Here is a 25019-nt window from a genome sequence, read left to right as displayed (position 1 = left end):
TTTTGGAAAGCAACAATCCTGTACAAAATCATTACTTGGAAGACTAATTTTCTGCAATATTATTTTTCTCCCCTCCGCGCCTCAGTGATGAGCAGCACCTGTCCCACTCGCTGATGTGGCTGTCGCTGCATGCAGGTTCACCTAAAGGTATGAAGGATTTTTTCCTGAGGCTGGAAATGGTTCCTGGGAGGAATTGTGTGGCTTCACAGGAAATTCTGGAGCACTATCAACAACAGTATGGTGCCTTTTTAAGACCCTTGTTAAACATGTGAGAAATCAGGTTTTGGGTTTAAAATTATCAAGGATAAGGGGAAAGGAGATTGCATAGGTACATTCACCCTCACCTGGCATATGGACATCTGGAAATGAGCTTGGTACCCTTTTCTGGGAAATTAGTTTAACAACCTTTTTTTCCCCAGACTCGTGTCCATGTCACCTCACAGCCCTCTTAATACCACCCCAGAAGCCAGAAGATTAGAAATGGACATCTGGAAATGAGCTTGGTACCCTTGTCTGGCATGTGGACATCTGGGAAATTAGCTTAACAACCTTTTTTTCCCCAGACTGATGTCCATGTCACCTCACAGCCCTCTTAATACCACCCCAGAAGCCAGAAGATTAGAAATTACTGTTATTGTCGCTGCTTACATCAAGCAGCAAGTGTTAAAGAAGTGGCTACACTTAGCAGTTTCCAGTGGGAACAGCATTCAAGCTGCATCCACTGGTCCTCACCTGTGACACTTACTACAAGGACCTGGGGAGCCCCTTCCTCCAACTGCCAACTCTCCTCATCCTCCTCTCATCCCCAACGAAGACAGCAGACAAGAGGCAGAAATAGATCTTTAATGAGCTATACAAAAAAATGACCCAGTGGTTCCTCCTGCGCAGAGGGCTCAGCAGAAGAGGTGCAAGACTTTGCGGAAGAAGTTCCTGAACTCGGCGTTGAACACGGTGTAAATGATGGGGTTGAGAGCACTGTTGACGTAGCCTAGCCAAGTGACAGTGCTGGTGACTTGAGGGGGGATGGAGCAGGACTTGCAGAGAGCCCTGGTAATGTGCACCACAAAAAAAGGTGTCCAGCAGAAGAGGAAAGCACCTGCCAGGAGGACAATAGAGAAGGTGATGTGAATGTTCAAAAGGGTTTAATTTAACAAAGCCTGAGCCAAAAAAGACATACACAGCTCAGGCACGCAGGGAAAAGGCAGTAGTTGTGCTGACATGTGGAGCTGGGCTTATGCCTAGACAAAAAATTCGGATGTTTTTCCTGTCCTAAACATTAATGCAAAGTCTTATGTTAGTCTTGCTTTGGCTTTGCCTGTAAGATATTGGGAGTCACAGGTTTGCCTTGGAGGGGGGGTTGGGTTATAAACCCTGTATGTGTTCTTTCTCAAGGGGGGTGGTTTTTGGCACTGCTCTGGATTCATGCAGGTCCTGCCAGTCTGAGTGCTGTGGTGTGACAAGGTGGCACATTTCCCACCCTCCCCAGCCATCCCTGACAGCCACTCACCAACGACGACCGGCAGCACCCGCATGGCCTTGCGCTCCCGGCCGTTGATCTTGGCCCGCTTGCGCCCGTGCCCTGGGTGCGGGTACCTGAGGTGTGGGTAGGACACAGTCTGGATCCCACTGTTCATTCCACACTCCCCAGGGAGGCCGGCACGGGTGTAGGGGCTGCACTCCAGCAGCCCCAGCCGGGTCTGCTCTCTCTCCATCAAGGTTGGGGGGTGATACAGCTTCCTGTTGGCTCCGTGGACGCAGCCTCTCAGCTTGGCCTTCCGGGCTTCTTCCCAGCGCTTGAGTCCTTGGAACATGCCACAGTACAGAACCAGCATGACAGGGCATGGGATGAAGAAGGAGCAGATGGAGGAATACACGATGTAGTTGTCATCCTCCAGTTGGCACAAGCTGGGGTCCCGGTCTGGGACATTGTTGAGGCCAAATATGACCGGGGATGCCACAGCAAAGGCGAATATCCAGGTGGTGGATATAAGGATCAGCTGCCGCAGGTCGATCTGCCGCCGGTTGTAGTTGAGTGGGATCTGAACAGCAATGAACCTGCCAACACAGCCCTCGAGAGAGTCAGTCCTGGTGTGGTGGTGGCACCGCTGCTAATGAAACCGAGTGGCCTTAAACTCATTGTCACTGTCCTTCTCCCCATTAATTTACTTTACTAACAGCTGAGGCCTGGGCTACAACCAGAACAGCCAAGGGACAGCTCTGGGTCATCACACAATGAGCTTTCAGCTTGGCCACCACTGATGGGACACAAACCTGGTGCTGGAGGACATTAGGGCAGAACAGCCTCCTTAGGGGAGGGCAGAATCCTCCCTGCTTGGGACACTGGCAAGGGCTTGTGGAACCAGGGTGCTGCTCAGGTACAGCCAGAGCAGGAAGTCACTCACCGATCCACGCTGATAGCACACAGGTTGAAGATGGAAGCTGTGCACAGCATCACGTCCATGGTCATCAGGGCATCGCACAGCACCGTGCTGAGGGACCACACTCCTCCCTGGAACTGAAAAGATTCCTGGGGTCAGCAGATGCTGTGTCCTTTAAAATGACACAAACACAGCCATGCCTGGGTGCATGAGCCATTCATGTTTGCTCTAAACAAGCAGCCCAAAGCTGAGTGCTCCTCCCATGGCATGATGCTCTCTGTGCAGCAGGAGCACTTGGGAATCAGCCCCACACAGAGCCCACAGCCTGCTCAGGGCTTGTGGTTCTAGCCTGTCTGGAGAACTGAGCCCTCAGACCATAAGTACAGCCAAGTGAGTCATGCTGGGCAGAGAGATGGACACAGGACATTGAACTGCCTTGGGTGAGATCAGGTACCCCCAAACTCCTCAGACCCCCCAGTTCAGGACCCCAAGATCTCCGTAACAAAGTAATATTGGCTGCAACGCATCCTGAGCTCAGTCCCCAAGCAAGCAAGAGACAGAGCACAAAGCTCCTCTTCCACTTCTGTGTCCAAGCTGCTCCAAGCCCCTGTGTGCAGACGTTGTGAATGGTTTCCCTGGGTTACACAACGGTCCATCCTGGCAGGCCAAGCGCAAGTCCAGCCTCTGGAGCCCAGGTCTAGGCAGTGAGTAACAGCCTCTGGTTCTCTCCCCACAGTCACAGGCACCAGGGCAGAGCAGCAGGGACCGTTGTCAGTGCTCTGAACCACCTGCAAGTGTTGACTCTGCCATCCTTGGTGATTTTCAGCTCAGTCATGTCTCAGCCAGGAGCACAGGCTCTGCACAGCCCATAGTGTAGGACAGACAGAAGGACAGCAACGCCTGATGCTCGTACAGCCAGAAACTACTTGCAGTACTTTGTTCCAATCAAGTACTTTTCTCACCCAGGTACAAACCCAGCTTGTTCTTTTAACATTAAAGCACTTTTTAGACTGATACAGAAATAGGTCACCTCGATCCCATTCCTGTGCCATTATTCCCATGAGCTCCTTGAGCTCAGGCAGAGACCTATCAGTTTGCTTGCACCTGCACAGGTAAACCAGGAAGCTCAGTAGACTGTCACCACAAGGGCAGCAGGGAATTTTTCCTCTGAGTTTGAGACTGTGAGGAAAATTCCACTGTCCTTTGGGCCTCTCTACAGAGAGAGGTTAAAAACCCAATAAAATGTACAAATAAGTATGAGTTTAGCTTGAAAAACAGTGTTCAGTAGCAATGGCCCCTTGTCATGTCTTACTCAAACACTTTATTTTGATATTGCAAAATACCGAACTATCTGTACTCTCTATATGCTTTTATTAAAATATATATGATAAATATTACTATAGTATATATATTGCTGCATGTAATACACCAGCAATATATATACTATAGTAATATAAATCTATGTTTAGATAAATCTATGTTTATCTACAGATAATGTGCATCATCTATAGATAAAAATAGATAATAAATTATATATATTAGAAAATGTGCTGTATAAAAATTATTTATATATATATAAAAATCTCAGGGACCTTTTTCTCTATAGCAATAGCCAGCCAGTGCTCATGGAGTCTAATGTTGCTGCCCTTTAATGTTGCAGGTTTCAGGAAGCAGGTATGGATTTGTTCCTGTGCTGGTGCTAAACAACAGCTTCTGGTTTCATTCATCCCAGCACAGAGTAGACCCACGTGGGGAACACACTCTGCAAAAAGCCTGCAAGGCGCCGAACCCCAGGCCCTGCCAGCAACAGGGCAGGCAGCTCTGCAGGAATTAATATCAGCCAGTAATGATGTCAAGCAAAGGATTATGATTAGAGGAGCTGTAAAGCCAAAGGAGTCTCTGAATTAACTGGTTTGCTATTTTTGTACAGCATCTCCTTGAGATACCTCCAGGGGAGCTCTGGAGTTAGACCTGAGTACTTCAGTCAGCCTATTCTCTAGCACAATGCAGACACTCCAAACTGAATTTGGGACCTGAATCATCAAAAGCCAAATTTCTGCCAAGCTCACTGGGATCTTGACAGGTTCTGTTCAGTATATGAGAGAGAAAAATTTGATTTTGGTCTACAATTTTCCAAACCTATTTGTGATTTAGGGGAATTAATTGATTCTGAAAAGGACAAGGGCTCTCAATCTGCAGCACCTTTGAATCATGTGAAATTAAAGTTGGGCACTTGGAAAACTCTATAAACCTTTCCCTTTCCCTACCAACCTCCAAGACGCTGGCTTTGGAGGAGGTGCTAGGAGAGAACTTCCCATTCCATGGTGTTTGTCACCTGCCCACCTTGGTAAAACATGCCAAGGACCCTTCTGATGGGAGAGTAACTTTAGATAAGAGGCTTTGCTGGGCCATGTGATTAAGGAGTACCTAATTCCAGGAGGCTGCAGCAGATTAGCCCATCTAGGTACACAGTGTAAAGATTTAGGGATCACAAACAGCTCAAGCTTCCTTTACGAAGTGCTCCAGAGCAACTGCACCTCTAGCAGCTCTTTGGGTTCTCAACTTTTCCAGAATACAATGCAGAAGTTTTTATAGGATGGTGGATGGCAGGAGACAGACTTGGCTTCTCAAATACCCTTGCAGCTGCCTTCCTAGTCAGCCCATTCTGGTATCCTTATTCCTAAGCACAGCTGATTTGTAAGGAAAACTCTACCGTCTAAACCAGCCTGATGCCAGAAGAGCTCCTGAGGGCAAGAGCAGGACAGAGCCAAAGGTTTTAGTCCGATTTCCTCTGAAACCAGCTCTTTTCTCAGTCCTGCCACATGCAAGGAACAGCAGGAGCCTGAAAGGGAATTAGGAGATGCCCATCTGGACTTCAAACAAGCATCTGCCTCGGTGCAGCCATGGCTCAAAGACATGGCATGGAATGTGAAGGCTGTGACACAAGTTGGAAGAGGAATAGTCCTTGACAGTGGGCAAAGTCCAGCATCAGAGCCAAAGAATTGTCCCACGTCCACCAGAAGCTGACTTGGGGCTTTTTGTCATGAGTTGTAACAATTGTCACAGTCCCCAGAATACACAACACAGCCTGCAAGCGAAGAGGAAGAAGAGGGATTGGGACATAAGACAGAGGTGCCTCATATCTGCTCTGGTGTAGTTTCTTAAATCATTGAGGTCAAGGTCTTTCAGAGATCATGAAAAAGCCTCATCGTCCATCTCAGACATTATGAGGGCCAAGAATTCCAAGGCACCTTTCCCCAGTTACTGGTATCTGAAAAAAAAACCCTAAGCACTGGTTTGTAACTGCTGGCCTGTCTCACCTCCCTGGTAGTTTGTGTGGCTCAGACATCAGCCAGGCCCAGAATAACATCTATTTCCACTAAAACTGTAACATTCTAGGAAAGACTAATCCCAAATCCTGCTGCGAACAAGCTGACATGCATTCACAGAGAGCTAGGGGAAATTTGGAGAGGGTAAAGGTCGGGCCTCTCATTAGAGGAGCTGCATCACAGGCACACAGAAAAAACTGCAAGAAAATAGATGTTTTGATACCAAACCAGTGACACCCTGAAAGTTTTGGGCAGAACTCATCACCCTCACCAAGATAAGAAGATAGCTCATGTGGTTTTTACTGGCTGCTCCATCATCATGCTGCTGGGAACACTCATCTTCCCTGACATGGAGAAGGAGCCAGGTAAACATGCAAATCTGCTCAAACGGTTTCCTCTTTTCTGTAATCACTTACCCTGATCTTAGTAGCAAAGATGTTTACATAACCAACACCCTCAGCCCCTGCCAGCAGCTTCCTGGCTCAGGCCTGTTCCACAGCTCTGCTGCTTGGTTGGGATTAGCAGAGAGCTGATCACAGGAGCAGCAGGCACAGGTACAGGTGTAGGTGTGTTCCACAGCACAATCCACGTGTGGAGTTTGTCCTGGTGCCTGCTGTAATTGCTGGGATGCCTCCACTTGATGAGGACTGTATAAACTGCTGCAAGTATCCCAGAGTCTTTAGGACTACTGCCATTATCACAGTCTCTGGGAGGTGAGGCAAGCCTGTGGAGCCATGCAGCTCCCTCCCAGAGCCAAGTGATATCCTGCAGAAACTCCATAGCACCATAGCTCTCCTTCCTCAGCTAACCCCTGTTTCAGTGCTATCAATGCTCCAGGGACTCTCTGGGATTTTCTCCTGGCCTCTCTTCAAATGAAGGCAGAACTCTGCTCCTCAGGAATAACAGTTAATGCCTGAGAGTGCTCCAGGTCATCTCCTTCCCCCTTGCTTCCCATCATCCCTGCCTTTCTGGCACTGGATTGATTGCTGGAAAGCACTTGACACACTCACCAGAAAGCCAAGGCTGGGAGAAGAAGAGTGCAACTTCCCCATGGAAGTTACCATTACCTCTCCCCATCATACTGCTAAGACCTGAGATTCCCAAGCAGGCAGGAAGGTAAGTGCCTTCTGCCCACCACGGTGGTAATTACAACTGGAAAACATTGGAATATGTCTTTGTTCCATATTTGGATGAGTCCAGTGGAAGGAGAGTGTGTGTCCATAATTGCTGCCAGTGTCTGAAATGAGCTTTCTTAACAACCAGAAATAACAGCCAAGATCAAGGACTCTCCCACTGTGCTCCAGCTTCTGTGAATGGCAGCAAAGGATCATCCACATCCCACAGGAAGGAATCCCATCCCCACTGGGGCTTGGAGGAAGGAGATCTGTTGTTTGTGAGGATGTCAGATGTCACCTCAAAAGTTAAGTCCCTCCTGCTGTCTTCTAAAGCTCTGATTTGGAGGAATGTTTCCAAAACTGGAACACAAGATGCCACCTCACAGGAAAACAGCACAAGGTGAGCAAGTTTCTGGTTGATGAAAAAATGCTCAGTTTATTGTTCTGTTCCTGCTAAAAAAGCAGAAACTCACCACTTCTGCTGTTTTTTGAGTTTTCCAGTAGGACTTCAGAGTCCACCTTTACTTTGTCAGGAGTTGTACTAAAGTTTAAAACAACAAAACAAAAACCCCACACCTAGAATGAATATTGAGGTGAATATTCAGGACTGTCCAGTCCATATTTTCAGTGGCTACCATGTTTGGTACAGAGTGCAAGCTGAAACCAAGCTAGTTTTAAAGAGCAACCACTACACCCTGCGTCTTGCATCCCAACATCTGAGTTTTGCCACCAAGGGAAAAAAAAAAACCAAAAGAAACCACAAAAATTCTGTCCTCTGGCATGGATTCAGTGGTTACTCTCCCTTTTCCTTATTTCAGAACAAAACAAGCTGGACACCCTGCACCAGTGTGCAAGAGACATTTTAATATGAAAATGAGCACCTGCAGGCTCTGAGCCCACAGAGAAGCTTCCAGGCATGGAATGGGAACTGCTGCAACACAGGAGCTGGAGTTGCTCTACACATCGGAGCCCTACTGCCTGCTGGAGGGGGCTCTGACTGCTCCACAGTGCTCTATCTCTCTTTGTACCTGTTCAGCACTTCTCCCACCTGCTCCATGCATTCCCTCCAAGCACCAGGGGTGCAAATCCTGGTGTCTGTGCTCTTTTGTACCGTTGAATGCCTGCCTGGCTGCAGGAGCTGCAGAGGATGGGAGGGAAAGGCTTCTGTCATACAGCACCTTGACTCCCTGAGTTTAATATCCTGAGTGCAGAGACATGGAAGAATTCCCTCACAGCCCTGACGTTTATAAACAGCCATGGAAGTGAACGTACCAAGTGTCACCACAAGCTGGACAGCACCAGTTTTTAAAGCTCATACAGGTATGAACACCCATTACCTGAGAATCCAAAACCTGTGGAATGTCTGTGGTATTCAAGGAAAGCCCCCAATACTCCTGCCCCATTGGAAGCATTTTCAGAGGTACCCCAGAATACGTTAACCTGTATTTTATATATTCCAGGAAAATTCTCAACTGCAAGCAAAAGGAAAACACTCTGGTGATGGTGACTGCCCATAGAGAGACCTGGGGACTGAAGGCATCAAGAGACAACAGAAAGAGGAAGGAAGGAAGAAAAGGGATCCCAATTAGCAAAAAGTAGCTGAGAAGAATGATGAAGAATGTGCCTTTCTAACCACAACAAAATGGAGGTAATGAGGGGAAAGCCAATCCTCCAAAACGAAGAGCACAGTGGAAAAAGAGAGGACCTAATGCTCCAGTTCTTTCTTGGTTCTTCTCATGGGTGATGAACCTGCTGCTCCACAATACCTGTCTCCAGAGAGGTCACAGCGTCCTGCAAAATCCTAGTACGAGGCAGAGACCATTCTAAGCTCTAATCTACAGCCTGCCTTGCTTAGGGGAGTACAGGCCTGCACAGCCGGCGCCTGCTCAGCCACGGGGTGCTCCGCATAGCTTGAGAAAGAGGACAAGAGGGGAGATGCTATTCCACAGCTGGGAAGAAGATCCACACCACCAGCTACCACCAGGATGAGTAGAAACACCTGCTATTTGGCCCAATGGATGCTTTCATCCTCTTGAGCAGGGAAGAGCCACCAACTGGTACTAACAGGTTCTAAAACATCCCCCTGCAAGCATAAGGGTCTGGCAGTAAATGTTACAGAGAGAACCACTCAGCCTCAGGAGTGCCTGTTGTTCTTTCCCTCAAGCTGTCACAGTCTTGGGGGTGAAAGATTTTGGGAGTGAACAGCAAGTCTGCCCTATGTCCCCGAGCTGTCTCTCCACAACTGCCATCGTGTGCTGGGTCAGGCCTGTGCCAACCAAAGCCACCTTGGCGCAGGGCGACCAAATCCCAGAAAAGACAGCATCTCCTTCTCAGACAATATGGAAAGTTGTTTCCTGGCTAAAGATGCTAAAGATCTCTCCCTTTATCCCCAAGGCTCACTTTATGCCAAACTGAGCACAGCACCTGTCTCTTCCTATCCGTTTGCTGACGGCAGCCTGGACAGCGTGCAAGCCAAGGGACGGCCACCGCGGTGCGCCTCCGCTCGGGGCATCTCCGCTCGGCGCGGCGCGGCTCGGACGGGGATCCCGGGAACTCGCACGCTCCCCGCCGCCCGCGGTCCCGCAGCGCTGTGCGATGCCATGAGGTAAGAGCCGGGGGGTCTGACCGCCACATCCCGGAGGGCAGGGCTGTCCCGAGCGGGGGAGCACTCCCGGGCCGGCGGGGTGGCGGTGGGGAGCAAGCCCGGAGAGCAGCTTTGACCCTCGCTACTTGGTCTCTTGCCCCCCCGCTGCCTTGTAACCTGCAGGCTCGGCGGGCACGCAAGTGCCAGCCCGCCGTCCCCCGGTGTCCCCGGGCTGTCTCACCTCGGAGTAGACGTAGAGAGGCAGGACGAGGAGGGCGAGCAGCAGGTCGGCCACGGCGAGGCTGACGATGAAGTAGTTGGTGGTGGTCTTGAGCGCCCGCTCCGTGCAGACGCTCAGACAGACGAGCCCGTTGCCGCCGACGATAAGGAGGATGAGGAGGATGCCGAGCACCAAGGCGGCGATGCTGTGGCCGGGTACGGCGGGCGGGGGTCCGGCGGTGCCGTTGCCCATGGCCCCGCGGCGCTGCCCCGCAGCCCCGCGCACGGAGCCGGGCCGGCCGCCGGGAGCTGCCCGCCGAGCCGCGGGAGGAGCCTCCGCCGCCGCCCCGCCCGGCCCCGGCCCCGCGGGGACAACTGGGTCACCAAGCGGCTTAAGGGGTGGCGGAGGGGGGCAGGCTCCCGGTGTCCCGGCTCCCGGTGTCCCGAGCGCTGCAGAGGTCTTGGTGTGCTCTCACATGGTCTTGCTGCGCTCTCACATGGGGGTGTTCTCTTGAACAATGTTAGAGGAAAGAATTGGAGTTAATACAGATCGGGTGAATAACTGGGAAATTTTATTCTGATGTGTGCGTAGAATCTGGTAATGTTTAGGAGTTTGTAATTAAACTGAGTGAAGAGCCAGACAGTCCATAATGAAATTTGAAGATACTGCCAAGACAGGATGCTAAGGGCATCTTGGAGCACAGAGTAGAGATTCAAAGTGCTCTTGATAAGTTGGCAAATGCAGGATGCACTTCAAAATGAATTTTTCACCTTACCCATGCTTGGGCAAGAATAAACAACTGCAGAAATGTAGCATACAGGAAGAAGCCAGATAAGTACAAGTGTAGGAGCAAAGATGGGGTGGCAGGTCATGAGTTGAACATGGGGACTGGGGTGTCTTACTGCAGAAAATGAGAGAAAAATGCTGTTTGAGGGGTACCTATGCATCTGCAGGATCAGGAAGCACGGGGAGGTGTGACCTTCCATTTCTAGCCCAGATCACATGGGAGATGTGGGAGTTGATACAGACTCTGTGGGCATCTCTGCAGCTGTGCCATCAAACCTCAGCCCAGATGTTGATGCCAGGTAAGCATTCAGGTCAGCCTGGTATTTGGAAGGCAGTGGGAAGAGAAGGCATAGCAGTAAAGGGACATTTATACTGCATGGAAGGGAACAATACATTATTGGAAGACTTTTATGAGACAAATTGCTTCTAAAATCTGTTTATAGGCTGCAGCTATCAGAGTTTCATCCAAACTATTTAGAGACTTGTGGAAGAAATCATCTCTCCAAATCCTGCCCTTGCTCCCCCAAATTCCCTTACTCTTTTTTAGGAAGGGTCACAATTATCCCTCAGCATGTGCAGCATGGGAAGGCCACAGCCCTGGTGTCAGCCTTGGGACACAGATCCAAGCACTGTACTTCCCTTGGACTGGACTAACATCAGCTGACCCACACAGTCTGTTTTGCCCAGCTGCTGTGGCTCTGCAATTTCATACATGAGTAGGAGAAAATTCCCTTGGTTTAAGCACTTGGACAACAGTTTTGTTGGCTAAATTCTTCCTCCAGAGGTGGGGCTTCCAGGTCTTTTCTAAAGCCAGCAAGAATGCCATATCTTTATGCCATGTCTATATATCTTTGTGAGCATATCTTTCGTAACAACAGAGTTGTACCACCCTTCTCTCCCATCCCAATGAAGGCCGCCCATCCTCATGTTGATCCCAATACCCATGGATTTGTTTTTCCACTCATCTCCCTCTTCTAGTGTGCAAAGACAGGAGTGACAATTCCACCTGGCCTGAGTGGGACCACATCTTGCTCTAGATCTCTCTGTCACCAGCACTGGAGTAGTTACTCACATACCTGTATCTCTACATTCCTTTTGGGAATGGTTTGTGTTGGACTCAGGAGGACACAAGCATGGTTGCACATCTGCCAGGTTTGGAGCTTGGTGATTCCTCATCTGCTGGGAAGTTCAGACAAGGAGGATGGTTTCCATCAACTGTCACAGCTTTTCTACTGGGTTTGATCCCTAAAGCCTGGCTCCTGACACAGCCCTCACTCTGAGGGGCTGGGACAGTGAAACCACTTTCACTAGAGCCCTTTTTATTCTTAGAAATCAACTCACAGGAGTAGAAGGAGGCCCTGAAGTGCATTCATGAAACTGTGTGGACAGAATATGCTGAGTTTGTTTATGTTTAAACCACCTAAGCAGCCAAGAGAGCAGGATGGAAATGTGACTGCTGTCCTCCTGCCTTCCCACAGGGATTAGTGCCATTCCTCTAATCCCCTTTAACTGTTAATTTACATTCATTATCTCAATTTTCCCTGTGGGCTAGTGCTGAATGACTATTAATCCTCAGTGTGGAAATTCATATTCCAGACTAACAGGGCCTTAATCCTAAATTAATTTAATCCTGGAGTGGATTAAACTAATGTGAAATAATGCTTTTGACTTCCAGAAGTGAGTAGCCATGCAAACCACTAAATAAGACAGTGCTTCCATGGCAAACAGGCTACAGACATTAAACACAATTCCTTTCTTGGACAAGAGGAGCTCCCCTCCTAGCAGAGGAGAAGGAAAGCCTTCCAAAGGAAAGCATATCCAAAGAAGTCACGTCACTGTACAAAAAACAGATGACAAAGGATGGAGTCATGGGTCACCCTTGTGGAAAGCAGGAGGAGTTATGCCGGAGTGATGGACTAGGAATGCTTAGAGCACCTTTGGAGAGGGTCTGATGTGGCTGGTGTTTTGGAACAACCCTTTTTTGTTTGGATGCACAGCCTGCAGTGTCCTCGTTCCCCATCCGGCTGTGACAGAAGCTGTGGAAGCACCATAGCTGCTCCTTGTGGCAGGAAAAGGGCAGCAGCAGAAAAACACCCAAACCAACAAACCAGTGGAGGATCTGCCTTTTTGGAGTGTTTTGGAGTGCTTAGAAAAGAAACTCGGGGAGATAAGTGGTGTGGTTTATGGCTGTAGTGGAGCTGGTCCCTGACCAAAGGAAGTTGGTCCTCTGCCAAGAAGCCAGAAGGAGTCCTGCAGAGACTCCCCCAGGATAAATTAATGGAGGATTTGATTCCCAGCCAGTTCAAAGGATCAGGAAGTTTGCAAAGTGAGACATCTGTCAGAGTCTCCACAAGGAGATGGAACTTTTTATCACAACGATAATTTTTCACATCTGAGGCACTACAAATTTAAATAGAAAAGGGGAACAATGTGGCTGCCAAAGTTCTAGGACAGATGTGCCAAAGTCAGCTGATGAATAGTGCCCTGATAGCTTCAGCTCTCCCAGCTGCCTTCAGGTTCAGGACAAAGGGAGGAAAACAAAGAGCTTTCAAGGCCAGTCGTGTTTCTTTTATTTGCCATATTCCGCCTGGCAATTCTCTGTGAGACACTCATCGGCAACAAAGCCATCCTGCTTTCCAATCTCCTGTAATGCATTTCTCAAAAAAGAGGCAGAGGCAGCATCCCCCATCTCAGGTGAGCTTTTGCAAGAGAGAGAAGAGGATGGCACAGCTCTCTGGGCTTTCCAGGCTCTCCCAGTCTCCCAGTAAGCTGCAAGGATTTATTTATATGCTGAATGGTTCTTTTGACATTTACCATTCTAGTAAGTTATCATAAATCCATGTAAGATGTAAAACTAATGCTAGTGGTTAGCTGTGGGGGTGAAACTATGGAGAAAATGGCTGCATTTTCCATCTCTGTTTGCTTGGAGTCAAACTAGATATTTTTGTGGATGCCTGGTTTCAGCTTAACCACTTAATTGATCTCACACTAGGATGACCTGATGAGATTCAAGGGCTTGTGGCACAGGACAGATCCAAATAATATGACTGAAGAACTCCTACTGGGTTTAAAACATCACTGAGCTTATTAGACCCACAAGTTGGGAAAAACCTCCTGGGCAGGGGGAGAAGTAGAAGACAACACAAGCAGGAAAAGAAGGGAAAGACGTGACTGGGAGCAGCAAGCACCTGTAAGTGCACCTCCCTCCATGCTCATCTTGCCAAAGCCTGTTCCTGTTTACTGGAGAGGGTGTCAAAGTCAGGGAGGGATGAGCTGAAATGCAGCCCCAGCAGCTGTGTCAGGAGCTGCTGTGCTCGATGCTGGGACGGCACACCTGGGACAGCTGGCCACAGTGCACAGCGTTCTTCTAATTCAAATTAATTCCCCGAAGTGCTTTCTCCTCCTCCCCAGACACACAAACAGCTGGAGGCTGAGATTTACAGTGCTGATGCCAATTAGAGCCGTGATAAGGCCAGACACAAGGGCAGTGTGAGCGTGCTCAGTGCTGCTGTACTGCAGGTGCAGGGAGCTTCCAGCTGGGCAGGGAGCAGTGCTGGGCCAGCAAGGGTGGCCAGAGTAGCCTGGGGAAGAAGCCACCCAGTCCTGTGTGGTCTTGTCCCTGTGTTAAAGGATCAAAGCAGGATTTTCTCTGCACAGCGCAGGAAATGCGTGGATGAAATTATTTCTGCTTCACATCCTGGCCAGAATAAAGTAATGCCTTGATTCTCTAACACTAAAAATGTTGCTGGAGAGTTTTTGATTTTCCTGCAGTTTTGGTGACGCCTGCAATGGGTTGTGCTGTTCCACCCTGGGAACATAACCAGAGGGCAGGCAATTTTTTTTCCCACTTGGGTGAGAAAACCAGCCCAGGGAAAACCAGGGGAGCTTTGGAAGGAGTTCCATGGGGTGTAAAATTCCAGCAGGTAATTGATGGGGGAGACAGCTTGTCTTTAAAAACTACTTCGGCTTCCTTGGTGACAGGGAGACAGCAATGATGCACTCATAGGTTGGGAAAACAGAGTTCCCTTCTTCCAGTAAAAAGACTGTGCCCTGAGCTTGGCCTTTCCTTTTCTAGATCACAGTGCCAGCCACGGTAAAACCAACCCTTCTTTTTCCCTACAGTACCCATTCCCAAGCAGGCAGAAAGAATTTCTTCTCAAGAAGAATTTCCTTATAGAAAAGGTGGTCAGGCACTGGAAGGGGTTGCCCAGGCAGGTGGTAGAGTCCCCATCCCTGGAGGTGTCCAAGGAACAGCTGGATGTGGCACTCAGTGCTCTGAGCTGGGTGACAAGGCAGGGGTCAGGCACAAGTTGGACTTGATGGTCTTGGAGGTCCTTTGCAGCCTCAATAGTTCCATAATTCTATGTGTCTAGGTTTGGAAAGACAGGTGTCTGCTAAGGAAGGCAGGAGCCTCCCGTGAAATGGAAAATGTAAACTCCCTCCCTCTGAATTGTTATAAATTTGACATTAAAGGGGCTGGCTTCAGGGCTCTCAGGCAAGAAATTGGGAGCAGGAATAACAGTTCTTTATTAGGAAAAAATAAAATAAAATAAACAATGCAGTAAATCAAATCAACACTGACAGAGTCAAAATACAACCTGACACCCTGTTAGTCAGGATGTTGGCAGCAGTCCAGTGGCTGCAGTCCTCCTGGAGTGCCAGGTGTGGTTCTGTTGGAGCAGTGATCCTGTAGAAGGATGTAGTCTTTCTCTGAAGATCCAGTGGAAGAGGCAGCTGTTCCTCTGAGAATGCAGTGGAAAAGCTGTTCTGCTGTCCAGGAATCTGAAATTATATCCAGGTAGGAATGTTTGGTTCCTCTCCCTGGACAGAGCTTCTCACAGTGGGATGCTGTAATTTTATCAGTCATGCAGTGAGATTCAATGACCCATGAACAGAGGATATCTCCTGGACAGAGGATTGCTTTATAGAAGAGATAAGGAAAACTGCCCAATTACCAGAAGATAACTGCCCCACCTCTAACAGATGGCAAATAGAATCCATCTTGCCTTGCAGTCGAGGACACTATGATTTGCTTGCAGGATGGAAGTGCCTCATGGCAACCCTTCCAGATTCAAGGCTTATCACAGGTGTTCCTGCTGCAGGGTGGGCCTGGCTCATCCAGCATTTCTAGGGAGACATCCCAGGGGGCCCTCTGGTTTAGCACCTATCCCTGCTTCAGAGGGATATTCTCACTTGCGAAGCACCTCTTATCCTGTACTCAGGAAAGCCAAGGCACCCTGCCAGCATCCAAGGTACTGCTCCTGCACCAACAGAATACTTTTCCCTTTGTTCTTCCCAATTCTTAGCAAAATGTTTTAAGCATTTGGGGGACTTTTTTTTTTTTTTTTCTGTCAGTATGAGCCAAACACCTAATTTTTTTTTTTTTTCCCTTCAAAAGAGCTGGGCTTTACTGCAGATTTCACAAAAGGGTTTGGCAGGAAGCAGATACAACTTGGACCAAAATGACTGAGGTCTGCTCCAGCACAACCCAGAGCTCCTGACAAATGTTTTGCAGTCCTTGCCCCTGGATAATGCTGCCAGCCATGGATGTCACCAGCATGTCCAGCACCTTTCCTCCTGACTTCAGACCAAGAAGGCACATCTCCAGGTATGTGATATTTTGTGCTTTTGTCCCTCACATCTGGTTTTTGTTTTAAACTGGTGCAAATCCAGAAAGGTGCCACATGTTTGTCAAACAAAGCAGGGGAGAGACACAGACAATCCAAGCCACCTCAGGAGCGGGTAGGTAGAAAGAGACACACACGTATCCTGGATCTATACACCTCCTTAGCTTAATTTGCCCCTTTGAGATTGGGGTAAGTGTTTTTCTGAGGTTCCATGACCATATGGGACTGTGATTTTCCTTCTTCTTCCAAGCCCACCTGGGCTGCCCTGCTTTCTTCTTCCTTCCATCCCACTCTTCACTCTTACAGCCAAAATCATGAAATCAGGTGGTAAAGATTAAAACCACTACTGAAAGCATCCTGTGCAAGAAAGGAGCATTTAGAAGGCTAAATCCTCCAATCCCCTTATTCCAATTAGGGTCCTTTCTCTTATAGACCTGGGAATGATGCAAGGAATCGCTTCCAATCTGCTCTCAGCTGGAGCAGCATCACCGTCATCACAGTGGCGTGGGTCAGGCTCACCTGCAAACACACCAGAGACAATCCCCACTACCCACATGGCCTGACAGACACAGGAAGGGGAAAATAGGAATGGGGGAGGTAGAAGTTCTTGAACACCCTGTAAGCTGATTAAAGGGTATTTTACGTAGGAAGGATTTAGCCATGCAGTTCCTAGTACCATCTGACCTCAATAAACTCCCCTGCCATGGGCTGGTGCTGCCATTGCATGGGGCACAGCCTGTGCTGGGCTCCCAAAAGGTCAGCTGCACTTGGACAGCTCCATCAGGACTTGGGACACCATTGCTGGACGTATGTGGGGCATGACATGGTCCTCCCACAGCCTTCTTGGCCTGGCTTGACCCTCGTGCATTTTACCATCCCAAAGCCATGGTGTAAATCATGGCTGTGAGATTTTGGGGTGGTTTTTGGCCAGTCAAGGTGTCTTCAGGAAGAAGAGCAGCTCCAGCAGATCCTGGGGTCTGGCTTCTGGACAGGTTGGCAAGGATTGGACAAACTTTGTAAGGACTGCCCTGAATAAACAGCAACCTCAAAGGTTGGATGGGCTTTCCTTGTCAGGAGGAAAGGCAGAAGCAACGATGTCCATGTGACATTAGCAGCATTTATCCAGGCTGTTCTTAATGCTCTCTGGAGGGGGACTCTGAATGCATCCTCACTGCTTCACCAGGGAAAAATCTTTTCTATCTTCTGCATCAATTACTTTGAAGGGTGAATGGGAATTTCTCCCCTTCCGAACTCAGAATGACTCCCCCAGAGCTCTGAGTGATGATTTTGGAGAGTCTGCCTGCATCCTCCCTGTGCTGTGGGCTAGGATAGGCAGCTCTGTGATGAAATCCTCTCTTTTCTGAAATGCAGTTTCTTGTCTTTACATCCAACATCAAAAAAGGCCAGGCTCACATGTTCTCTCAAATATTGCCAAATTTGGGGCTAAAGCATTTGATGTCGCTCTAAGATGCTGCCTTTCACACTGCAGATTTGGTGACCCCTCCCACTGTAAAGAGGAGGAAAAAGGCCTTCCTCACTTCAGTTCTCAGCTCTGATGCCTTTGAGACAGAGCAGTAACCAGAGCCAAGGTGTCGAAGAGGGTGGTCCCTGTGTTTCATAATCTTTGCTCTTTGTTGGCACGAGGGTGTCCCCAGGCGTCAGCGTGGCTACTGGGAATAGCCCTGGCACCCATGGCAACTGGATTTACTTAATGCATCCCATCACAGGTCTCTCCACGCTGGGCACGTCAGTTGGTGTCAAGTCTAAACACAAGTGACTGCACAAAGATCCTGATGGCTTTATACCTGGCAGTGTCCCCAGGGCAGCTCAGGGATGGCCCCAAAGCTCACAGATCCCTTCTCCATCTTGTCCTGGGACATTTCTCCCTGCTGTCTTCAAGAAGTGTGTGTGCACAGCCTCAGCACTGCTCTGTGTCACTTGCTTGTGGCACTTTGCTCAAATCCTGTAAAACGGTTATGTGCCATGGACAGGTCAGTCAGGGCAGCCAGGGGCTGGGGTCAGTCCAGCCCTGACTTCCTGCACCTGCAGGCGTGGCAGTGGTACAGCAGCAGGGATCAGGGGAGGCCAGTCATTTCCACTATCATTCTTAGAGCCAGAAAAATAGCTGACAGCTTTTCTCTGCAGTGATGCTGCACATAGATAATGGGTTATAGATTCCATCTAAATGGATTCCTGCTTTGTGCCTGCTGGATGCAGGCACGGGGAATCTCTACTCCCCTGCTGGGACTTGGAGTGTTCACACAAACGAAGAATGGGAAAAGCAAGGTGCAAATTCACAAAGCTCCTTTCAACTGATACTCTTAAGCAGGATTCTTTATTATTCCTATTTCCATAATGTCTCCTGATGAGAGTTTGATGTAAATTCTGATTAAAGAGAGTCAGAATTGTTTCAGGACTGAAGAATTGGTTTGAGCTCTGGTTTATTCAGTTATAAATTTCAGCTTGAAAATGCTTTTGAGTTCTCTTCATGGCCCTGAATTTCCTCATCAGGGGCTTTCAGAGCTGCACTGGAGCTCCATCCATGTTTGTCACCTGCATTAAGTTGCAGCAGTGCTAGACATAGACACACCATTTTCTAGTCTATCACCTTTTCACCCTGCCCCTGCTGCTGGAGGCAAACTCCATTTTTTGTTGCAGGATAGTTAATCAGGTTACTTATTTCATCTTCTTCCAGTCCCCAGAACCTTTTTGTGTCCTGTTATACACCCTCTGCTGCCATCATGGGGCCACTTTGTCATTCCAACCTCTTCTCTGTCCTCTCGTGGCAAACTGAGTTTCCCCAGAGCTGAGGTTGTTTGCACAGGAAGGAAAATCACATTAGTAATTTTTACCTCCCTACATGTTGTTCAGCCTCTTTTATAAACCTGAAGCTGCCAGCACCGCTGCAGGCAGAAGCAGAGGCAGAAGGCTGCAGCTGGAGACAGCAGGTACAGAGAGGAGAGGAAAGTGGTTGGGAAATGCCTGGACCAGAGCAGTTCCCAGAGGAGGAAATGGGCTCCCCTGTCCTAGTGCTGACCATAGCATATCTCAATGCTCCAGGCCTGGAATGGGACCTGGAGTGTCCCTGCTGTTTTCCCCTGTCCCTGGTGCAGGGCTCTGGCTGCACTCACAAGCCAGAGAGGGCTGAGGTTCTGCTCATCAGGCCCTGGGGCATTCTTCCAAGGGAAAATCTTGTCCCTCCCAGTCCTCCCTCTGCTTTTCCAAGGAAAAAGATAAGTAGATAAGAAGTGTAATACAGTTCCCATGTCTCCAGTTGGAAGATTATTTTTTTATTATTATTATAATTCCTTATGCTTCCAAGCTACTTTATAACATACAAAGAAGGAGAGAAAGGGTAATCCTATTTTCTTCCTCTATTTCCATGTCACCTTCTGCTGCAGTATTTGAGACCAGCCAAACCCCAGCAATGGCAAGGAATAAATGCAGGATGTTTTTCATGCCTGTATAAGTATGCTGGCTTTTTAGATGCTGTGACAGAATTTATACTCAGCAGACCTTTCCCAGTTCAAACCACAATTCAAAAGGTGTTGTCTCCTCATGGAAAAGTGAGCCCTGGTCCTACTGATCAGGCAATGCTTGCCCTAAAAACGTGACACATTGTTCATCCAAATCACTGCACACAGGGACTAACTGACGGATCCTGGCAATTGCAAACATAGCCCAAGCCAGGATGAAATGACAAGAACAGAAGATTAAGCTCCTATCAAGAGATAATTAAAGCCAGGAAATAATTTTGACAATCATAGTGAATCAATTGGTACAAGGATGTTTGCCCAACAAATGTCATTATAGGCAGAAGCAGGAATTACTATCCATCAGCAGAAATATTCCATCAAATTGCTGTGAATTACCCGATCAGGTAATTAAGGGACATTCCAACCCCGCTGCATTATTTGCTGTTAATCATGATTGCTCATATCCATATCTTTACTCAAATAATTGCTTCTGATAAGGCTGCAGATTTATAGGGGCCTCCAAGAGGAGACCTGGCTGTGGAGCATCAGCTGTGAGCCCAGAGCGACCTGGGTTGGTGAGTGCAGCCGGGGTGGGTGGGCTGCACGGGCTGCCTTCCTCTCTCTCTCACTTTTGGGGGTGGATTTCAGACCTCTGAGATGCCTCACTGAGCCATTGCTATGAGGCCATCCATGTACTGAGCAGCTGGAATATGGAGGGTTTCCCTCCTCAGGGCTCCCAGGTTGGCTTGGGGTGTAGTTCTTCCAGCTAAAGGTCCAAGTTGGCCAAAGAGTTTGCAGTCATTTAAAACCAGTATCAATGGGGAGGAAATTAAAAGCTTGGAAGTATCCTGCTAGGTTAAACAGCCCTTCAGTGATGACACTAGAGATCTACCTGCTTCTTGTGGTCTGGGTAATTCTAAAAATCATTATTGATAGGAAGGAGAAGTTCAGCAAGTAAATATGGTTTACCCAGGGGACACAAAATTGCATCCAGAAAGAGAAAAGAGAAGTTGATCACCAGATTAGCAGCTAGAAAGGTTATGAAGAGAGGGGAACCTCTGGAGCCAGGGATGGGGTTTTAAATTATTCATTTTAAATATGGTGCTTCCAGAGAAATGCCAGCCCAGAGGAGGCCAAATGCTGCAGTGAGATCCTGGGGTCAAGGAATTGTGTGACACTGTTGGGCAGATAGAAAGACAGGCTCAGGATTCAAGTGCCCCTTGGCCAAGGATGCTGTAGTTATCCCAGGACTGCAAAGTCTGCCTTGTTTGGAGTCCAGTTAGATGCTGATCTTTGAAATGTCCTTCTTGCTTTACTATTCCATCCCCTCCAGGAAAACACAACACTAAAAGTGTAGGGGGGATTAAGCTTATGGCTCCTTCATCCTCTCATCTCTTTGCTCTGCAGCCCCCATTAAATATTTGTCCTGTGGTTTACAGTGAATAAATTTCTGTATAAATGCCTCTCTCTTGTCCTTGTGCCTCTTCTCATCTTGCAGCATCTCCAGAGCAACAAACTGTCCCAGAAGAGGGGTTAGAAAGTATTCCAAATTCTCGGACATTCTCCTTTCATGTTCTTTGTACTGTTTACCTTCAGAATAAAGTAAAAACCAAGTGGGAGGATTTGATTTGGGATCAGCAAGTGCTATCTTGAGAGATTGCAGGACAGTGATGAATGCTTGTTTCTTTGCAGGAAGAAGGTAAAAAATAAAGAAGTGTATTATAAATTACAGGTAGAGCTGCTGTGTGATCCTTGAGGAAGGGTGAGCACCTGGGAATAAAGGGGGAAACAACCTGGGAACAAAGGGGGGAAACATGCCATGGCTTGTGATTAAAAAAAAGTACTTTTTATTTCTGTAAGAAAACAAAATAAGGCCTGCTGTAACTGCAAATCCATGTTATTTCATTGTTCCTTCTTGAAACGTTAGAGGATAGGTGGATATGGGTGCACACATGAGCCCTTCTTCTATATGAGAATGAATTTTATTTATCATATGTAATTTTTTTTTTTCTGAAAGCCCCTTGCAGATGTCTCCAGATATTTATCTCTGGTGGCAGAAATTCCTGCCTTATTTAGTTTAGAAACACAGTAATGGTGTTTCCACAGCCCTGTCTCTGTGGGGCATGTGAACTGCACTAGACACATACCAAGGCCACTTGTCCTGCTGCTCACAAAACTTCATGCTTTTTTTCAGGAGAGAACATGGTTTCCATGATGACAACTTTGTGGCAAGTAATTATTCCCATAATTGTGCTGTCCCACTTCTCAGCATCTCTGCCATCCCAGGAGAGGTAAGCATTTCCTGGGACTCTTGCTTCCTTTTTCCCCCATGGTTTTTGTTCAAAGAGCCTGCTAGCTGAAAACCCAGCCTTTTAGCTGCCTTCCTGATCTTACATCTGCTTGCTTGCAGATCTTCTTCTTCCCTAAACAGATTTAGTTAAATGAGTGCAAATACTATAAATGTTTTCTCTTGCTTAAGAATGGGAACATTAATTGTATTTAATTCGGAATAAAATTTGTGACCTCAAAGCCAAACACAGTTACAAGGACACTTTTGAGTCTGTTTTTCTCCTGTGCACTTAACGCAGCATGATAAAGGTGAGAGTTTCTGTTTCCAATAGCCCGGTCCAATGAAATCATAACCAGAAATAGCCAACTCTGTAAATTCACCAAGGGAGTCGCCTGCAAGGGCTGTTCTTTGCTGCTCTTTTCTAAGTGCTCTTCAGCTTTGTGTCTCTGGATATTTGTTTATTACTTCTCCAGCCTCTTGCTCTCCACTTTTGTGATGAATCATCAATAACCCCACATTCCCACATTCTTGTGGCAAGGTGATTACATCAGTAAAAGCAAGGGCAGGTCGTTTTCCTGTGTGATGTTTAATAAAGGCATTTTTTAAACTCCCTTTTTCCCCCTTTTTTTGTGAAACTTTGCCAAAGTGGCACGAATTCTTGCCCATGCGTGTTTGGGACTGTCTTGCCTTGAGGCAGCAGTGTTTAATGCCTGTTCTTGTGTGCTTTTAAACCATTCCTTTTGCCCCCCTTCCCTGTTCCAAGGTGCAGGATGAAGCGCCACGCAGACGGGCTCTTCCACAGCGAGCTCAGCAAGATGAATGGCAACGCCTACGTGCAGCAGCTGGTCAAGCACCTGGTGGGCCTCAAGGACAGGTGAGCACCAGCCACACCACTCCTGGGGCTGGGAAGTTTCCGGCAGGATGCGGATCCCTGCTCGGAGGGGCTGCCCACGGAGCTGAGCTGTCCAGCTGCAGCAGCCCCAGCAGCGGCTGCCCCAGATGAGGAGGGGAAGGGTACAGGGCACGTAGGGTGGGAGGAGAGGCATTGCTGTGCCTCCCTCGTGGGGAGTCCCGTGTGGCTGGGAGGTGCCACTGTCCCACGTTGTCCCCACGCAGGTCCCTGAGGCACTCGGATGGGCTCTTCACCAGTGAGTACAGCAAGATGAGAGGCAATGCCCAGGTTCAGAAATTCATCCAAAACCTCATGGGCCGCAAGCGCAGGTGAGAGGAAACCTCTGGTGTCCCTGTCCCCACCTGGGGCTCTCACTGCCACGCTGGGCCAGCAGCCCCCGCTGAGGCCGTGTGTGTGAGCACAGCAGCAGGCACAATACAAGCTGCAAGTGCTGCTCTGCAGTGATGGTGGTTTGGTTACATAATTGGTGGTTTGGGATTTTAAATTGTGATTAATTTTCTTTATCTAAACCAGCTCTCCTGGCCCAGTCAACACAGACATGCAGGCGAGAGAGGGGGTAAACAAACCTGAGCAACTTTGCTTTCTCTGGTTGTACCAGAGCTTTCTGAACACCAGGTAGGTGGGAGAGATTGGTCACCTCTGTGACTCTGAGCCCCACAATACTGAAGCCAAAAGAAGGCTTTTCTGAACCACCATAGAAAAGTCAGTTGTTAAAAATAGTAAAACCCAGGGGAGGAAAATAATATCTTTTCTTAATCATTTCCTAAGAGTTGTAATTCTGAATTGAAGCAATTATTTAGCGCATTAGGAAATGTGATCTAATGGTTAAAATTGAAAGAACGCCTTTGCTACCCTGTCTGGATTCAGCTGCTGATTGAAACGCACACCTCAGGATGGGTTGTTCCAGCACCTGGACATTGTCTTTTCCTAATGCCCAACAACTTTCCCTTAGGTATCTCACTCTTAAACCACTGTAATTAGGAGGAATAAACTGGCCCATGGTACTTCTTGTGTCCACAATGGGGAGAAACACCACTGTGCATTTGTAGAGTGCCTGGCAGCAGGCAGCCATGATCCTTCTATGAGAATCATGACCTGCTCTTTGGAATCATCCTGGAATGTCACAGGGTGGCCTTGTCACACTTCCTGCAGTTCATGCTCCCAGGAATAATAGACTGTCTCTGATTTTTCCCTTCCCACAGCCACTCGGACAGAGATGCCAGGGAGGCTGCTGCCATTACCAGCCAGTACCTTTGCCCCTTCTCTAAGCAGCTGGTTGCAGACATGAAGGAAGATATGGATGGTTCTGAATGAAGGTGAAGGGAAAGAAACAGCCAAGGAGACAGCTTTGCACGTGTATGGCCTTGAAGATAAACAGGGAAGCTCTTGCTTAGGAAAAATTCTTGAGATAGGCAAATAAATAAAAATAATCCTGGAAAGCAGTCAAAAACCAATGAAACCTCTGAGATTCTCCAAAGTGAAATTTATGTGATTGTGTACTGCTGTCAGTAGATGGAGCCTGAGTGAAGCACATCCCTTCCACTCTGTGTTGGCATCTGGCTGCCTGCTGCTGATCCCAAATAAAAATGGTTAGCTGTGCCTGTGCCTTGGCTGCTCTTTGGGAAACTGGAATAAGGATGGTTCTGTTACAAGGTCTTGGATTGTTAGGAATGCAGGGGAGAGGAGCGTTTTGCCAGGATTCCCTTACATGAGGCATGGTGGGACACATGGCTGGGACTGGGGAGTGCCTACAGTGCAGCTGTGCACAGAGGTCAGAATCAGGGCTCCATGTAGCAGCAACAAAGCCAGATGTTAGGTCTTATGGCAAATAAATGTTCTGAGAGCTGCACAACAGATTGTAAAAGTTGTTTCCTCTCCATTCTGCCCCTGGAGCTGGTGGCCCAGTTTTGTCACAGCCACTAAAGACAAAGCTCCATGAGAAACAATTTGTTCACACCACTTAATGAGGTTTATGTACTGTCCCTGTGCCACACAGGCAGATTGCCCCCAGCTTTGATGGAACAGCCACACCAGCTTTCCTGCAAAACCCATGGATTTTGGAGAGCAGCTAAAAATAAGGCTCTTCAGCTGCAATCCTGTGCTGTGCTGTGCAGCCCTGCCCAGCCCATCCTGCTCCAGCAGTTTTCACCATCTGTGATGGACCTGACACCCGCAAAAGGAGCTGTTTCCACTCAAATGCACACCTAAGCACCATTCCCTTACTGAGGACCTGAACAAACCTTGGCAGTTGCTCATTTTGGTCCATAGGAAGTCTCTGTTGGAAAGATTCCTTTTGGAATA

At 48.2% G+C, this 25019-nt stretch overlaps 2 protein-coding genes across 8 annotated transcripts; one reads left to right on the top strand and one right to left on the bottom strand.

Moving 5' to 3' along the window:
- Window positions 1-829: 829 nt before the first annotated feature.
- On the bottom strand, window positions 830-10154 carry DRD4 (dopamine receptor D4). Its single transcript, XM_002196640.6, has 4 exons — window positions 9648-10154; window positions 2403-2515; window positions 1508-2055; window positions 830-1096 (listed from the first exon to the last, which is right to left on the bottom strand). Exons 1-4 carry the CDS (start codon window positions 9876-9878, stop codon window positions 894-896), a joined length of 1095 nt encoding a protein of 364 aa, XP_002196676.4. The 5' UTR covers window positions 9879-10154; the 3' UTR covers window positions 830-893.
- Window positions 9228-24317, top strand: SCT (secretin). Of its 7 annotated transcripts, none has more exons than XM_072929352.1 (7): window positions 9283-9427; window positions 15811-16020; window positions 21710-21806; window positions 22569-22679; window positions 22922-23026; window positions 23232-23333; window positions 23921-24317. In XM_072929352.1, exons 2-7 carry the CDS (start codon window positions 15960-15962, stop codon window positions 24030-24032), a joined length of 588 nt encoding a protein of 195 aa, XP_072785453.1. In that variant the 5' UTR covers window positions 9283-9427; window positions 15811-15959; the 3' UTR covers window positions 24033-24317.
- The last annotated feature ends 702 nt before the right edge of the window (window positions 24318-25019 follow it).

This window comes from Taeniopygia guttata, chromosome 5 (genome assembly GCF_048771995.1).
Source record: "Taeniopygia guttata chromosome 5, bTaeGut7.mat, whole genome shotgun sequence".
NCBI classification, from domain to species: domain Eukaryota; kingdom Metazoa; phylum Chordata; class Aves; order Passeriformes; family Estrildidae; genus Taeniopygia; species Taeniopygia guttata.
Note: the sequence above shows the minus strand (reverse complement) of the source record. Positions and strands in the feature narration are given on the sequence as shown.

Bases quoted from the DNA above. Each gene is read 5' to 3' on its own strand.
- DRD4 (XM_002196640.6), bottom strand. From the start codon at position 9,878: ATGGGCAACGGCACCGCCGGACCCCCGCCCGCCGTACCCGGCCACAGC. The intron at 2,516-9,647 runs GTGAGACAGCCC...GAATCTTTTCAG, and splicing joins CTCTCTACGTCTACTCCGAG to TTCCAGGGAGGAGTGTGGTC. The intron at 1,097-1,507 runs GTGAGTGGCTGT...TCCTCCTGGCAG, and splicing joins GGTGCTGCCGGTCGTCGTTG to GTGCTTTCCTCTTCTGCTGG.
- SCT (XM_072929352.1), top strand. From the start codon at position 15,960: ATGTCACCAGCATGTCCAGCACCTTTCCTCCTGACTTCAGACCAAGAA. The intron at 16,021-21,709 runs GTATGTGATATT...GCTTTTTTTCAG, and splicing joins CCAAGAAGGCACATCTCCAG to GAGAGAACATGGTTTCCATG. The intron at 23,334-23,920 runs GTAGGTGGGAGA...CCCTTCCCACAG, and splicing joins CAGAGCTTTCTGAACACCAG to CCACTCGGACAGAGATGCCA.